The sequence below is a fragment of the Solanum dulcamara genome, chromosome 7 (assembly GCF_947179165.1).
Source record: "Solanum dulcamara chromosome 7, daSolDulc1.2, whole genome shotgun sequence".
Classification (NCBI taxonomy): Eukaryota; Viridiplantae; Streptophyta; class Magnoliopsida; order Solanales; family Solanaceae; genus Solanum; species Solanum dulcamara.
Genome location: NC_077243.1, coordinates 3,482,525 through 3,497,610, shown reverse-complemented (window position 1 = coordinate 3,497,610; position 15,086 = coordinate 3,482,525). Strand labels below are relative to the sequence as shown.

Here is a 15,086-nt window from a genome sequence, read left to right as displayed (position 1 = left end):
TTAAGGATCTTATTAAGTTCATTAATCACGGTTAGGATAGGATGCTGTCCCACAAATGAACTACTACATTCCTACTTGCAGTCCTGACAAATCTTTGGGGCGAAGTCATAGGTCATATATTCTTCATAACTTTTTTACAGTTTTAGATTAAGATGACCAACAATAATAGAAAATAACACAAATAACTTAGTATAAGTTAAAAAACTTACTCGTAAATTGTATCCGTCGTATAACTAATTAATCCTAAGAGAACAGAAGTCCATATGAGAACCTTAAAATATACATTTTACTATTTTCTAACTATTGTCCTTGCTCTTTCTTCCTATAGGATGCAAAGAACAGCAATCTTAGACCACAAGCCTAGTGGTCAATGAAGTGATTGGAAATCACAAGGTTTTAGGTTCAAATTTTAACAAAGAGACTTGGTAGATAGAATTTCACTACAATAAATAAAGGATTATGTAGCAGCAATAATATAATATGAGTATTTATTACCAGCCCTCTATATAAATATCGTTAAAGACTTTACCGACTCTAGATTCAATGACATTAATTCAACTATCACTAAATATTTTTGCCGCAATAAATATTACCAGTAAAAGGAATATCAATTGTCACTAAATATTTTTTTTGTTGGAGTGTTACTTAGTACCTATTGTTGGTGGAAAATGGCGGGTATCTCATAAAATTATTCGAGGTGCGCCAATTTTAAGCTAATTTTAACCTAGCATAGATAGTGCAATTTTTCGACAAAGTGTTTCCTTCGGATACCCTAGCTCCGCCCATGCTGCCTGCATCAGAGTATTCTAATGGAGTAATTTTTTTGTAAAGAGCAAGTTACAAATGCGTGTGGCTGGGTTTTGGTCTCTACTTTTTTAAATTATATTTTTTATGTTTATTGTGTAGCTTTACTATGGAGGATAGCTCATAGTAAAAAAAATAATAATAATAAAAAAATAAATCATGTACTATGTTGCTTAAAGTATGATAAGAAAATAATCAAGTGCAAGGAATATATAATTGATCTAGAAAAAAAGCAAACGACCATCTTGACAAACAAGGAAATTTGTGAAAGCAATTAAAGGACTGACCTTTTTATTCTTTAGTGCTACTTTGTTATTTTTGCTTTACCTAAGTAAAGAAGAGGATCGGTAGAAACTCAAAAATCTTCATAATTTCAACCAAATTTAAGAAAACAATGCAATGTTGTGAAGAAACAATTGCAAGGCTATTCTATAATGTCTCAAGTTCATTTCAACTTTTCCTCATTTTCTCCTACTTCGCTTCCATTTTACTTGCCAAACTCTTCTACTTTCTTGGCGGAAATCCATTTTTCTGGAGGTATGTATGTATCATAAGTTTTTAGTACTGATCTGTCTCTCTGCTTTTCATAGTCAATATGTGTTTCTGATAGAGAATGGGCACGACTTTCCCCCTCTCCCGTTCTAACATCCAAAATAAGCAGGTCGTTTTAAGTTTCAGGATTGTGTGAGATAGTACTAGAGTGCATCCATTCGATTTCTACAAAGAATTAAAAATCCTTAACATTATGTTAGATAGTACTAGAGTGCATTCATTTGATTTCTAAAAAGGATTATTAATCCTTAACATTGAATCAGATGGTACTACATTGCATCCATATGATTTCTGAAAAGGAAGTTAAGGAATGACCATTCCTTCATTAATTATTGTGCATGACTTGTTTTTCAATCTTTTAGATCTTGGTTTTATATTTCAAAAATTTCCCCTCCTTTTTTGGTTTTAATTTGATCTTTTCAAACTCCATGTTGACAGACAATTGTGGATTTTTGCAGGAATCGAGTTAACAGATATGAATTTGCTGAGTTTTCGGATGAAGAAAATGAATATAATTATCATAACGATGCTGAAACAGGGGAGGAAAAACATTTTCTAGCACACACATTTCGCGAAAATGAAAAAATTGAATATAACTTAAATAGCAGTGTCGCTAATAAAGTAGACTCCGTTTATGCATCACCAGCTTCAAAATTTGTCCATACTGATGATGATGATGATGTTGAAGAGAAGAATCTCAATTCGGATTCTTACAATTGTGATTTGAACATGACGGATAGCGACTTTAATCATGGTACGTACGATGTTTAATTGTTGATTATATTTTTTTAAAAAAATGTGTTAATTTAATTCTGGCTTATGTTGTTGATGCAGGGAAACTTTATAGGAAAATCAGTAAGGATAAGAAAGTAAAGAAGAGTAATAAGTTTTGTAGAGAGGAGAATTTCTTGGTTTATGCACCAGCTAAGTTAGAGAGCAAGAAACTTGAATTCCGAAAAATGGAGGATGAAATATATGGGGATTCTTATAGTGTTGGATCAATTTCAAGCTCCATTAAAGATTCGGGTACTGAAGAAGAAGAAGAAGATCCGTTTTCTTCTTCTTCAAGAAGAAGTTGCCCCAAATGGGAATCTTACACTGTCTTCCAAAAATATGACGAAGAAATGCTGTTTTTAGATAGAATCAGTGTACAAAAACTCCATGAAACAGGTAATAGTTAACTTTATCCACTAGATTATTTTTTGTTGGTTAATGCGTAGAAATTCTTTTTCATAATGAATAGTAATGAGATTCGAACTGTAGGACTTTTGTCTTGCTCTGATAACCATATTGAAATGTGCGACATTCATCTAAACATTTAAGATATTAGAAGTAATACACTTTAAGAATTTATTATACATATATTTTTCAACATTATCTAAATTCTTCATTTTCTTTTCTTCAGAATCACTAAGATCCATTCAATCATGTCCAAGATCGATATCAGACAGGATTGTTCATAAATTGGCGATGAAAAACAGGAAATCATCAGAGTTTCGACACAATCCTTATCACGAATTGGAGGCTGCTTATGTAGCACAGGTACAGACGAGTAGCGATGAATTGAGTAATGAGAAGGTTAATATTAAATTTCATCAAATTTAAATTCTGAATACGCGTGTCTATGTAGGTATGCTTAGCATGGGAAGCACTGAGCTGGAATTACAAATACTTCAAAAGCCTAAGAGCTTCCCGTCTTGAAGAGGATCCAGGTTGTCCTGCTTATGTAGCTCAACATTTTCAACAGTTTCAAGTGCTTTTACAAAGATACATTGAGAATGAGTCATATGAACATGGTAAGAGACCTGAGATTTATGCTAGAATGAGAAGTTTAGCTCCAAAGTTGCTTCAAGTTCCTGAATATCGAGGTAATTAATTTATCCTTTTTTTGAGTTGAACTTCTATAAACTAACTGTTATTTAAAAGTATTTTATGAATATTTTTTTATAACAAGCTTGGATAAGTGTCCTATGAAACTCCCTATGTTTCAATTTGTTCAAATTAGCATGATACAATTTGTTCGTCTTAGTATCTTATTAGTCCGTTTAAAAAAGAACGTATTTTTTTCTTTTTTGACAATTCTTTGATTTCAACTTTTCACCTGACGTGTTCAAGACCATAAAATTAAAAGATAGTTTGATACTTTCTACATACTATCTTTAGTTTAAGATCACACAATACAAATGACTTTTTCACTTGATTAAACTTCATGTCTAAATTAAAATCAGACAAAAAAAATTGAAACAGAGTGAGTTTATATATGACTCTTTGCAGCAAATAAAACTATACTAGTAATAGTGAACATTTTTTTGTACTTGTACTTATTATGCATATTTAATGTAGATCTCCTTTTTGTCTCCATCTCGAAATAAAATAACAAAATTTTGACTAGATTCAGATGAGGAAAAAGGACAGGAAGAATTGTGGTCAAGAATATCATCAGATTCATTTCTTGGGATAATGGAAGAAGCAATCAGAACATTTATGAAATTCCTCAAAGCAGACAAAGAGAATCCTTGCCAACTTCTAATGACAGCTTTCTTTAGGAGAAACAAAAGAGCCTCTACTGACCCTACTCTTCTACTCTTACTCAAGAAAGTTAACAAAAAGGCATGTATAACTCTATTTTATTTTCAAGATTATAAATCTCACGTTTTAACGAACTTATCTAAAAAAAAAATTATATATGCAGAAAAAGTCAAGGGTGAAGGATATCGGTAGGTCAGGGAAATGCAGCTTGGGAAAAAGGAGATTAAAAGAAGAGGAAGAAATGGAGATATTGATGGGATTAATAGACTTAAAAGTGGTATCAAGAGTGTTAAGAATGAGTGAAGTGAATGATGAGCAGTTGCATTGGTGTGAAGACAAGATGAGCAAAGTCAGAGTTTCTGATGGCAAATTACATAGAGATGCTTCACCACTTTTCTTCCCAGCACACATTGGTTAAATGAGTTTAAGTTTTTATACACTGTCTTAGTAAATAATTTTTTATACTATCAGCTCGATATTCAAATGATATTTATAGGTAGGTTCTTCTTATAATAAAGAATTTAAAATCTTAATGATATTTATAGGTAGGTTCTTCTTATAATAAAGAATTTAAAATTTTGAAAATAAGATATGTTATATTCTATGATAGTATAAAATCTATTTATACTGATGACAATGTATATTAGTTAACTTCTAACCAGTTAAACATGTTCAACACGATGTTTTGTAAGTAAGTACTAGAAATGCAGAGTCGAAGTTAAAGTAAGTTCAAATATGCATGTGGGGATGACAGAAGAATTTAATGAACAATTTTGATCTGTTTCAATTTAAAAAGAATATCTCATTGATAATTCTTTAATTTCAATATTTCGTGTGACATTTTTAAAGCCATAAAATTGAAAGACATTTTGGTATCGTTGGTGTAATAAACCACAATTACAAAAAATCACAGTTGAAAATAAAATAAAGAAAATGAATAAAAATATATTCAGGCTGAGGCGCGGATATCTCGCTCTCTTTAAGGAGATTCAAGCCCACTGAGGTATAATCTATACTGATCCAGCAATATATCTCTTGACTTGTCCCCTCTAAGATACAACATCCCGACAACGTCATATAACTCAATCAACTCCGAATTAGTTGAAGAGTGCAAAGTTTCACAAAAAGAACTCTTTCTTTCAACATATAATTACTCTCTTTTATATAGTGAATATAGTTGAAGACTTAGAATATTTTTCTATATCTCAACTCTCTCTTTCTCTACACTAATCTCAATATAAACACAATACAAAACTACTCATCTTTTTCACTCTAAATTCTATTGTATATCTCTTATTATACACAAGTAAGACCATCACTATTTATAGGTAAATAGGAAGATTATGGGTAGTAAATTGGCTAAATGAATGGCCAAAGGTTACATAAGTTACAAGAATAAATATGTAGAATAATGAGTGAAATGAAGAGTTGGTAATTACAAAAGTTATTAACAACTAATGACCACATCCTACTATAATTGATGAGAGAGTAAAGAGGCACAAATTAATGCCCACCAATGGACATGACATGATACATAATGTGACATATGATACATTTATATTAATATTAAAAGGGAAAAGGCATAAGTTCACCCCTGAACTTGTCCGAAAAAGTCAATTACATGCTTAAACTATCATGACGACCTATTATACACCTATTCTTGTTGAAAGTTTAATTAATACTCCCCCATAACTGACGTGGAAATAAAATTAAATATAAAAAAAATAGGCTCTTTTAAGTAGAAAATAAAGTCAAAATATATTTTAAATTTACTCACACCCCCTCTATTTCTCCTCTTCATGATGTCCTTCTCTTGTTCTCCTTCACACTTCTTCTCCTTCATTTTTTTCTTATCACAATTATGCAATCTCTCACTCAATTTCATCACAACTTGAGAAATTTCTCATTGATTTTGACGAATTTCATGATCTGAATTAACTTTCCAATCTTTTATCCATCCTTCAAACCTCAATCGAAAAACCCATTCCTGCATATTCCTCTTAACCAAATAATCAGTTTAAAATTTTCGATGAGCTTTTAACTCTCGAAGATCGATTACACAGTATTTTTCTTCAACTTCAGAGGAAAACAACAATTGAAAAGGCATTGATATCTGTTGACATGGAATTAACTGTTGATTTAGTTGCTAGATTGGTACATGTTGCTTCAATGGCTTCAATTGAGTTAACAAAAAAGATTAAATTGGATAAAGTTATTGATTGGCTTTGCTAATTTATGTATCAATAATGAAGGAAAAAGATAATGATATTGTAGTGGTTTTCTTGAAAATAAAAAATGAAGTTATTCAGGTGAGGAAAATGAGAGAAAATAAAGGCAATTTATGTATCAATAATGGAGGAAGAAGATAATGATATTGTGGATGATTTTCTTGTAAACAAAAATGAAGTTATTCAGGTGAGAGATATGAGAGAAAATAAAGGCAAAAATGGAGTTATTCAAGTGAGGAAGAAGAGAGAAGATAGAGGCAACAATGGCTGGAAAAAAAGTGAAATAAATAAATAAAATAACACGTGTAGGCTTATACAAATGTGGCAGGCGCATGCATACCAAGCTATATTGTGTGACTAGTTTTGTACATTTGAAAGTGGTATTAATTACATTTTTAACAAGAAAAGATGTGTAATAGATCGCCATCATAATTTAAGCGTGTAACTGACTTTTCGAGATAAATTTAGAGGTAAATTTATGCCTTTTTCCAATATTAAAATATCACACTAACAAATACATTCTGTATATCTTTCTAGGACCATAAAAATCAACAGCCTTATTTACCTTTTTAAAATTTATGTCAAATCAAAATAGGACAATCAAATTAAAACGGAGGAAGAAATATATATAACAAATGGATTAGAGGAAAAAGATAGACACATGGGGCTAGCAGCAACACATGGCACCCAAACAAAAGATTTTCATTTGTATCATCAGTTTTATGCTAGGAAAAGCCATAAATTCATATCTAAACTTATTTCGAAAAGTCAGTTACATAATTAAATTATTATAGTAATTTATTACATATTTATTTTTATTCAAAGTATAATTAATACCATCCCAAAACTGTCGTGAAAATAAAATTAAATATAAAAATAAAATAGACGCATTTGAATAAAAAATAAAGTCAAAAAATAAATATTTTAACCCCAACCCCTCTATTCTCCTTCTTCATGCTCCTCTTTTCTTATTCTCCTTTGAACTTTTTCTTCTTCATTTTATTCTTATCATAATTCTATAATTTGTCATTCAATTTCATCATTATCTAGAGATTCACTAATTTGAAACGTTGTTCTCCTCATTTGTCCACTTTCACCTTCATATTTCTAGTAAAATACAAGCAGACCCTCCAACCTTAAAATCCCCAAATATACTTGTAGCGGATAGGTATGCATATGCATACATTCACTTCACACATTCACTTGTCTTATTTGTAATGATTTTTGTTTAATCTGAGTATTCATATAGAGTTGCATATTCACACACTCACTAGCCCTTTCTGGTTTGATTTGGCTAAAAGTTAGATCTTTTTATGAATTTTTTGTCTGTGTATACATATGGATGTGCATATTCACACTCCTTCATGAACTTTCCAACCATCACCGTTGCTCCGTTGTTCTTATCCGTCGCAATAGTTTGTTTGGTATTCTTTATAATCAAAAGAAATGGTCGAAAATGAAGTCATTCAGATGAGAAAGAAGAGAGAAAATAAAGACAAAAATGGTATCATTCTGATGAGGAAGAAGAGAGAAGATAGAGGAAAAATGATTGGGAAAAAAAGTGAAAAAAATAAATAAATTACATGTGTAAGCTTTTACAGATTCGGCAAGCGCGTGTGCACCATGCTAGATTGTGTGACTGATTTTGTACTTTCGAAGGTGATATTAATTACATTTTGAATAAAAATATGTGTGTAATAGAACATTACGATAATTTAAGCATGTAACTGACTTTTCGAGACAAATTTAGAAGTGAATTTGTGCCTTTTCTCTTTTATGCTATTTATACAAGCGATTTGAGAACTATTTAGGAGTAGTCGTCACTAGATTTTAGTATTTCACATGTCAATGTCTCGCAAGTGATTCATATATTAGGAAAGTAAAAACATAGCGTATTAAATTTAGGACAGTTGGAGTAACCGTGTACAGTAATAATTAAACCCAAAAAAGTTGGTGGTAGGTTTGAAGCTGTTTTTTTTTCCGGTTAAATTTTGATATTTTATTAATAAAGTAATGAGTATAAAATATCACCTTACATCATCTTGGACAAAGTCTATTTCTTACATGGTCCAAACGACTAAAAACAATAAACAAACCAAAAACAAAATATCTAACACTTTAAATTTTTCTGTCCACTCCATTGCTTTGCTAGAGTTACTCTCAAATAATGAGGTAGGTTGGAAGCTCACCTACCATGCCATCACCTTTTTTCGATCGTTATTTTATCTCCTTTGATCAGTGCCACAATTTTGCAGTTTTAATTCTGTGAGATCCCAATTCATTTAATTGCACCGTTGGTTGAACGAAAGGTTTTTAATTTTTGCTCCTAGCAAATTATAAATTTATGAATTTTTAATTTTAAAAATATTTTAAATTATTGGTGCACTATTGGAAAACTCATTGGGCCTGCCACTTTCTCAATTTGCTGGAGGGAGGATACACTTGCTGAAACAGAAATCTCATTGAATTCATGCATGCCTACCAACCAGGATGAAGATAGTCAAACTAATCTAAAAAAGGAACTATCACTATTTGTAGATATTAAGTGAACTTTTTAACACATAAATAAAATATGCATAAATAATATTGAGTTCTATCAATTTTTTTAACGAAAACGTTAAATAACATAAGCACAAAGATGGAGTTAGTTAGAATTTTGAGTTTTAGCATTCTAAATTATTGGGAAAAAAAAGTTATTAAGCTCACGAATAGGTTTAGACTCATTTTAACAACTTGGTCAAAATATAATCTTGATTTAGATCTTGTGAAATTTAAAATCAAATTCTGTATTGAATTGTTTGAACATTTCATCTTAAAATTAAATTATCAGCGATAGAACAATTTATATATTTATATTAGATTTACGAAATTCTTCTTAATCTCCCCTATCTATTTTATGATTACTATATACTCCTGATTTAGACCTTGGGACGGACGGTCCGAGTAAAAATGTTGATGATTATCCACGTGCTAATATAGAATCACACCTAAACCAATTGAAGGCAAAAATCATTTTTATTTGTCCCTGGCTCACTTTTTTTTTTGTGAGTTTAAAAAAGAATAATATATTTTTATATTTTATATTTAATAATAATAATTTAATTTTAAAATATTTACTTATTTAAATAATTTATATTCACACAAATATCTATCACTTATTTTAGATCACAATTTTTAGAAGTGTTTCTTTTTTAAATTGTATGTCAAGTCAAACTACACATATGAAATCGAATAGAGAAATCAATATAAGTTGTGATGCAGTCGTGGAAACGCTCAATTTTTAATTAGAGGTCTCGATTCAAGTCCTAAGTATGAAGAAAATTTTATTGGGAGAGTCAGTCTGAATAAGTCCTGCAATTCACAATTTATATTTAATCGAGACTTCAATGCGAATTTTGGTGGAAAAAAATAAAGGGAAAATTACGCGGTATGGCAAACCTTAGTATTATATTACGCATTTAGCGTATAGTTTAAAAATAATTACGACTCACAAAAAACATAGTTATCTATTTACGCGGTATGACAAATCTCACTTGCCAGATATACAAATATATATATATATATACAATTCTCATCTTTCCTCCTTTTCTCGATCTTCCTCGCTTCTCTCTCAATCTCGCTTGTCAGATATACAAATATATATATATATATCAGTGTTTGTATATTCTGTATACAAACAATTTATGAATATAACGTTTGTATAATTCGCTACAATATTTACATAATAACAAATATAATTAAGAAAACTATACCAATATAGAATAATTATAATTAAAAAATTTGTCATATTTGAAAATTTCCCAAAAATAAATTTGGATGGATAGTATTTTTGTGTCTCGTCTCTTTCCTTCTGTACTCCTGAACTAGTACTGGTGTGTACCTGTCTTTCTTCATCATCATCTTTGTTCCCCTGAAATCTCTCTCCTCCATTTTCGCCTTTCGCAGGCGCCATCAGTTCCCTCACCGACACAGGTAAAATACCCTTTTCCATTTCCATATTTCTCTTTCTTATCCAATTACTCCTTCTATTTCCCTCATCGTGTTTATTTTTAGTAATATCTAACATATATATACCAATATGTGTTTCCATGTATTGTCATAGAGATCTCAAGTTTTTGATACACTGTATTCTTCTTGTCTTGTTTGTTGATTCAGGCTTTTAGATCTGTTGCGTAAAACCGGAAAAAAAATGAACAGATGCGCTTATCAGCAAACGGCCTTGATGGGTTTTGTTGGAGTTGAAGAAATTAGACGGGGAGATATCTCTGTCTCTGATGGTCTTGTTTTCCCCATACCTCGCCGGAATGGGCTTTTCAACGAACCCATCAGACCTTCTCGATTCCTCCAAATCAAGTAAGTTCATATACCTTTTTTTATCTGCTGTTTTAATTTCTCCCATTCTTTTCCCCTTTTGTTAATTGGTTTTGCTGTTTCTCTTTATGGGTCTTGTAGTAATCAGCAAACGGAGGGTTACGATTTGAAAGCCGGAACTGAACTTCTGGATATCATCCTCGCCAAGGTAACTTATGGATGATTTTAGTTTTACTAGTAGTAGATTGATATATGAACTGTTTATAATTCAATTACTACAGCTGATTATTTTTTATTTCTGTAAACAGGGGAGCTATGATATGGAGACAACCAATTTTGAGATGGCTTCATCTCCACCATTCGTTTTTGGGTCTCCGCCCACCAGGGCTTCGAATCCCCTGATTCAGGATGCCCAATTTGGCAATGACAATTTTGTTCCTATACTAGCAATTCCAGAAGGAGCACCTTCACCACCATCCTCCTTTACTTCCACTTGTGCTCGTAATAATGGAGGCGGCTGCGTTCCAGTGAAGTTTGGGATCAAGCCAGCTGCTGTGAGGATTGAAGGCTTCAACTGCTGCAGTAGCATCTCTGCTGTAGCTTAGGTAAATCATGTCATAGAGATGATAATGAAAACAACTACAACTAAAAACAAAGATATTAAAAAGTGAGGTTTTTGGGGAGAGATGAGAAACCAAAACAAATTCCTTTTAGTCTTGTATATATAGAGTGAAAGAATGAGGATCACCATGAGCTATGTTAATCTGTCATTCGAATCTTGTTTGTAAATATGTTTGTGAGGTGATGAATGAGTGTTAAGTTGAGATCGGAAAAACAATAAACGGAGAAACCCAAAGAGTAGAGAGAGGCCAAAAGATTGCCCTCTTCCTATTGGGATTGTCAGTTTTTTTCTTTTAAGCATTAGGCTAAGTTATGTAATGATATCTACTGTAGTGTGAGAGACTCTTAAGAGGCTTCTTCTTTGTGACTGAAAAGTTTGTCACTCTTATCCTTCATTGTAATTGTAATTCAAAGGAGAAGAGAAGATGATCATCTTTTGACAAATTCTTTTCATCTTGTATTTATTCTACTAATTGTGCTAATTTATTTTTCTGCGTTCGACTGATTTTTTTATTATTTCTGCTTTATCATTGCAAGGAAGCGCGTGTAATGAACCTTGCTTCTATCCAGCTTTGTTTATCAACGATGTAGTTAGAGTATTATTTTTTTCGCATATCTTAATGAAAGAAAAGGTGCGTTTTTGCATTATTATTGGCATTACTATGTGCATGTGATTCTGCTCGAGGATTTTAAACTTATCCTATAGCTATCACTGACTTGAGCCGTGGAATTCCTAGGTCAGTGATCTTCTTTATTTAGTTCAGATAACGCATGTTTGTATAAATTGATGTTCTTTTAAATACAAAGTCTGTCGTTTTGAGGAACGACTGTAAAGTTAGTTTCAGTTGAACCCATTTTCATACCATAGGAAACAAGATTATGTAGTCTTGGCATAGTAAAGAAATGGACTTCATATTTTCATTTTCAGCAGTTATGTAAATCACACCGGCTCTCTTTTGATAATATAAATCAAAATGCAACACTTAATACTTTTTGATAATTGAGTCCTCCAAAAAAATAAAAAATAGTCAGGTCCATAGAGACCAAAGAGGAGGGCTTAACTGTAGAGACAGAATTTCAAATTGTTTCCATTATAAGTGCGAGTATAACCAGAAACCCTTATCAGTTTGTCGTTATTCTTTCCCTGATTGCATCATTAGATAAGTTAGTTAATAGTTGTAGTATAACCAGAAACGTTTATCAGTTTGTCGTTATACTTTCCCTGATTGCATCATTAGATAAGTTAGTTAATATTTGTAGTATAACCAGAAACCTTTATCAGTTTGTCATCATTCTCTCCCAGATTGCATCAGTAGATAAGTTAGTTAATAGTTGTGGAGGAGAGATACCCTTTTTAATTAGATGCAGAACATGTTTAAACAACTAAAACTTCTGAATAGGCAACCCTTTAAATTATGTAACTTTGCACGTTCCTAAGGACTGTTACAATATATGCCTATCAATCAATGGGATGCAATAAATGTAAAAGATTTTATGTCCCGCAACTTAAAACTTCTAAAGGATTTTATATTTCATTTGCCCCCTCTAGTGTCCTCTTTCCCCTCTTTTGAGTTTGTTTATCGAAATATTGTTTTGCTAGATTAGTTATTGAGGAATTAAGTGAATTGAGCTTTGTACTTGGTGTTTTCTGTCACATTTTACATTCATACAGCTTAAAGACTGGTCACTCAGATTTTCCAAGATAATGCATCATGCCAATTTGACCTAATGTCTTGGATCTATTGGAGGCAGTGTATGGTCCTTGGAGTTGCTAAGCCGTCTATTGTGGATCCAGCTGTATCAAAGATGCCGTGGGTGCTGAAATTGTGCAGTCACATTGTTGGCACTTTTATGTGCCTCCTATTGATAAAGTGCAGACTTTCAGGTCCAAAGTTTATAAAGCTGAATCATTGAACATGGGATGCTGGGGCATTATTTACATATGATAAGATGAACTTCTACAATCTGGAGTTGAACAATACTAATGTAAGCTGAATCATTGAACATGGGATGCTGGGGCATTATTTACATATGATAAGATGAACTTCTACAATCTGGAGTTGAACAATACTAATGTAAGGGTCTCCTGGTTTCTCCTATTACAGTTGAATTGTTCACATTTATACATTTTGATAACATGCATTTTCTAAATATTGTTTTTGATTAATCAGACTAAATATTGCATTGCATTTTATTTTTATTTCTATTTTTACTTTTCATTTATTTATTTATTTATTATTTTTTCTTTATGCTATATATATTGTTTTTTTCTCTCTACTTGGAACTGTGACTTTCGAGTTGAGGGTCTTTCGAAAACAGTCTCTCTATCTCCATGAGTTAATGGTAAGGTCTGCGTACATACTACCCTCCCCAGACCCCACTTGTGGGATTCCACTGAATGGTTGTTGTTGTTGTTGTTGTTGATTGAGCAGGGGAATGATCCCCATACATTTCTAGGTAACATTAGTTCCAATTGTTATTGGCTCTTATTCTAAGCCTAGTTGCTTCTGTTTATAAAAAAGAGTTGATTTTAAGCCTGTAGGAAGCTTTCATGAGCAAAACTTATATATGCAAATTTATCAGCTAAAAGAAAAAAAGAGAAGTAACTTAGATAAGCAAAACTGATATCTGGGAAGGCCGGAGACAGCATCTTTTTTCTCCCATTTCTTTGGGCACCATATCACATCTATTGGGATATGATGGACATCTAAGTTTGTGTTTATTCATGTGATATATAAGCTGTTAGTTGGTAAAGTATGCCATTTTTTCTTTATACATTCTTCTGGGCTGCAACACTCCCACTCTTCCTTGTGAAGACTGAATTCTTTTTCTTGGATTAATTTCGTAGAAGTATTTTATTGACAGATGATTGTGAGACTTGAACACACTGTTTGTTCTTGTATAACATTGAAATGTGAGAATGGCCTTTATGTCTGCAGCCATATGTTTAGATATCTTTGTTGTGTTTAACAGTCATAAAGAGGCAATTAAAACACTAAATGAGCTGTGCAGTCTGCAAGCGGATACCATCAAGTTGGTGACCGATAACATTGTCAATGTGGAACTTGCCTATAAAATCTTATTTGGTGAATAGCTGTTTTTTTTAATCAATATGCAATGGATGCATCAATACTCTTGTGGATGTGTAATGTGTTTGATATATTGTACATCATGTGCAGGTGGTTGATCACTCAACATAGTACTTACTTCATCGAGAAGAATGATATGGTTTTTCGTACCAGATGACTAAGGAAAATCGCTCCAAGCAAAGTGTTGTTTTATAATCCAGAAACACCCGAGGAGTAGTTACTCGGTTGATGATGGACCCTCTTCTACCTTCTTCACTTAAACACCAAGCTTTTGTCTGTGGCAGGATTCGAACTGCTCCAACCAAAAGCATTTCAAGTTTGTATGCTGTTTCGAGCACTACCATATATAGGCTATCATTGCTGTTTGGCTTTTGTTTGTGCTGTTAACTACTATAAATACATCGTTTACCTTACACTTGGCTTACATCGTGTAATTGCTTTATAATTGTAATGATTTGGTAGCTGGAATCTCTACTTGAAATTCAACATGCTTTGGTTTAAATCCAAAACTTAGAAATCAAAGTTAACTTTATCCTACTAATGGCTCAGTTACAAGAAGGGGCAAACGGGTTATGGACGGCATTTTTTACTAGGACAAATGAAAATCGCGAAAGTGACCATGCATTATTCTAGAAAGTTATCTGATAAATCACTTAATCCACAACTTTAATAGTCGTTTTCCGCCCAATTTAACTATTTCAATTGTACTTCTATATTGCAATATTGAATAACTTTTTCTGCTAAAAACTAGACATCGATATGAAAAGAAATCACCTCATTTTTATCGGAAAAAACTCAAGAATTAAAAATGTACATATATATATATATATATATATAAAAGAAATTAGATAGGTTAATCTTTTTACCAAGGTAGAATCCATCTCAACGTTATTATTTTTTATTAAAAAAGGGGATAAGATAGGAGCATAATTGGGTATGTTTTGTAATGACG

At 31.9% G+C, this 15,086-nt stretch overlaps 2 protein-coding genes across 6 annotated transcripts; both read left to right on the top strand.

Annotated features, from left to right (window-relative positions):
* The first annotated feature begins 1,153 nt into the window (after window positions 1-1,153).
* On the top strand, window positions 1,154-4,380 carry LOC129895503 (uncharacterized). 2 transcript variants are annotated; one of them, XM_055971227.1, is made up of 7 exons: window positions 1,154-1,341; window positions 1,815-2,110; window positions 2,191-2,526; window positions 2,762-2,898; window positions 2,987-3,224; window positions 3,755-3,966; window positions 4,049-4,380. In XM_055971227.1, exons 1-7 carry the CDS (start codon window positions 1,199-1,201, stop codon window positions 4,301-4,303), a joined length of 1,617 nt encoding a protein of 538 aa, XP_055827202.1. In that variant the 5' UTR covers window positions 1,154-1,198; the 3' UTR covers window positions 4,304-4,380. The 2 variants fall into 2 exon arrangements, with proteins under 2 accessions (XP_055827202.1, XP_055827201.1); XM_055971226.1 differs by having other exon boundaries at window positions 3,749-3,966.
* A 5,551-nt stretch (window positions 4,381-9,931) lies between these two features.
* LOC129894959 (uncharacterized) lies at window positions 9,932-14,671 on the top strand. 4 transcript variants are annotated; one of them, XR_008767708.1, is made up of 6 exons: window positions 9,932-10,085; window positions 10,269-10,466; window positions 10,566-10,632; window positions 10,733-11,029; window positions 12,798-13,120; window positions 14,225-14,671. XR_008767708.1 is itself a non-coding variant. In XM_055970561.1 (4 exons), the coding sequence occupies exons 2-4, from the start codon at window positions 10,303-10,305 to the stop codon at window positions 11,027-11,029; spliced, it is 528 nt and encodes a 175-aa protein (XP_055826536.1). In that variant the 5' UTR covers window positions 9,932-10,085; window positions 10,269-10,302; the 3' UTR covers window positions 11,030-11,489. The 4 variants fall into 4 exon arrangements, 1 of the variants encoding a protein (XP_055826536.1); XR_008767707.1 differs by having other exon boundaries at window positions 12,718-13,120; XR_008767706.1 differs by having other exon boundaries at window positions 11,583-13,120.
* The last annotated feature ends 415 nt before the right edge of the window (window positions 14,672-15,086 follow it).

Excerpts from the sequence above, each read along its gene's own strand:
- LOC129895503 (XM_055971226.1), top strand. The coding sequence starts at position 1,199 with ATGCAATGTTGTGAAGAAACAATTGCAAGGCTATTCTATAATGTCTCA. Across the intron at positions 1,342-1,814 it reads GGAAATCCATTTTTCTGGAG|GAATCGAGTTAACAGATATG; the intron begins GTATGTATGTAT and ends GGATTTTTGCAG. Across the intron at positions 3,967-4,048 it reads TCAAGAAAGTTAACAAAAAG|AAAAAGTCAAGGGTGAAGGA; the intron begins GCATGTATAACT and ends TTATATATGCAG.
- LOC129894959 (XM_055970561.1), top strand. The coding sequence starts at position 10,303 with ATGAACAGATGCGCTTATCAGCAAACGGCCTTGATGGGTTTTGTTGGA. Across the intron at positions 10,467-10,565 it reads TCTCGATTCCTCCAAATCAA|TAATCAGCAAACGGAGGGTT; the intron begins GTAAGTTCATAT and ends TGGGTCTTGTAG. Across the intron at positions 10,633-10,732 it reads TGGATATCATCCTCGCCAAG|GGGAGCTATGATATGGAGAC; the intron begins GTAACTTATGGA and ends TTCTGTAAACAG.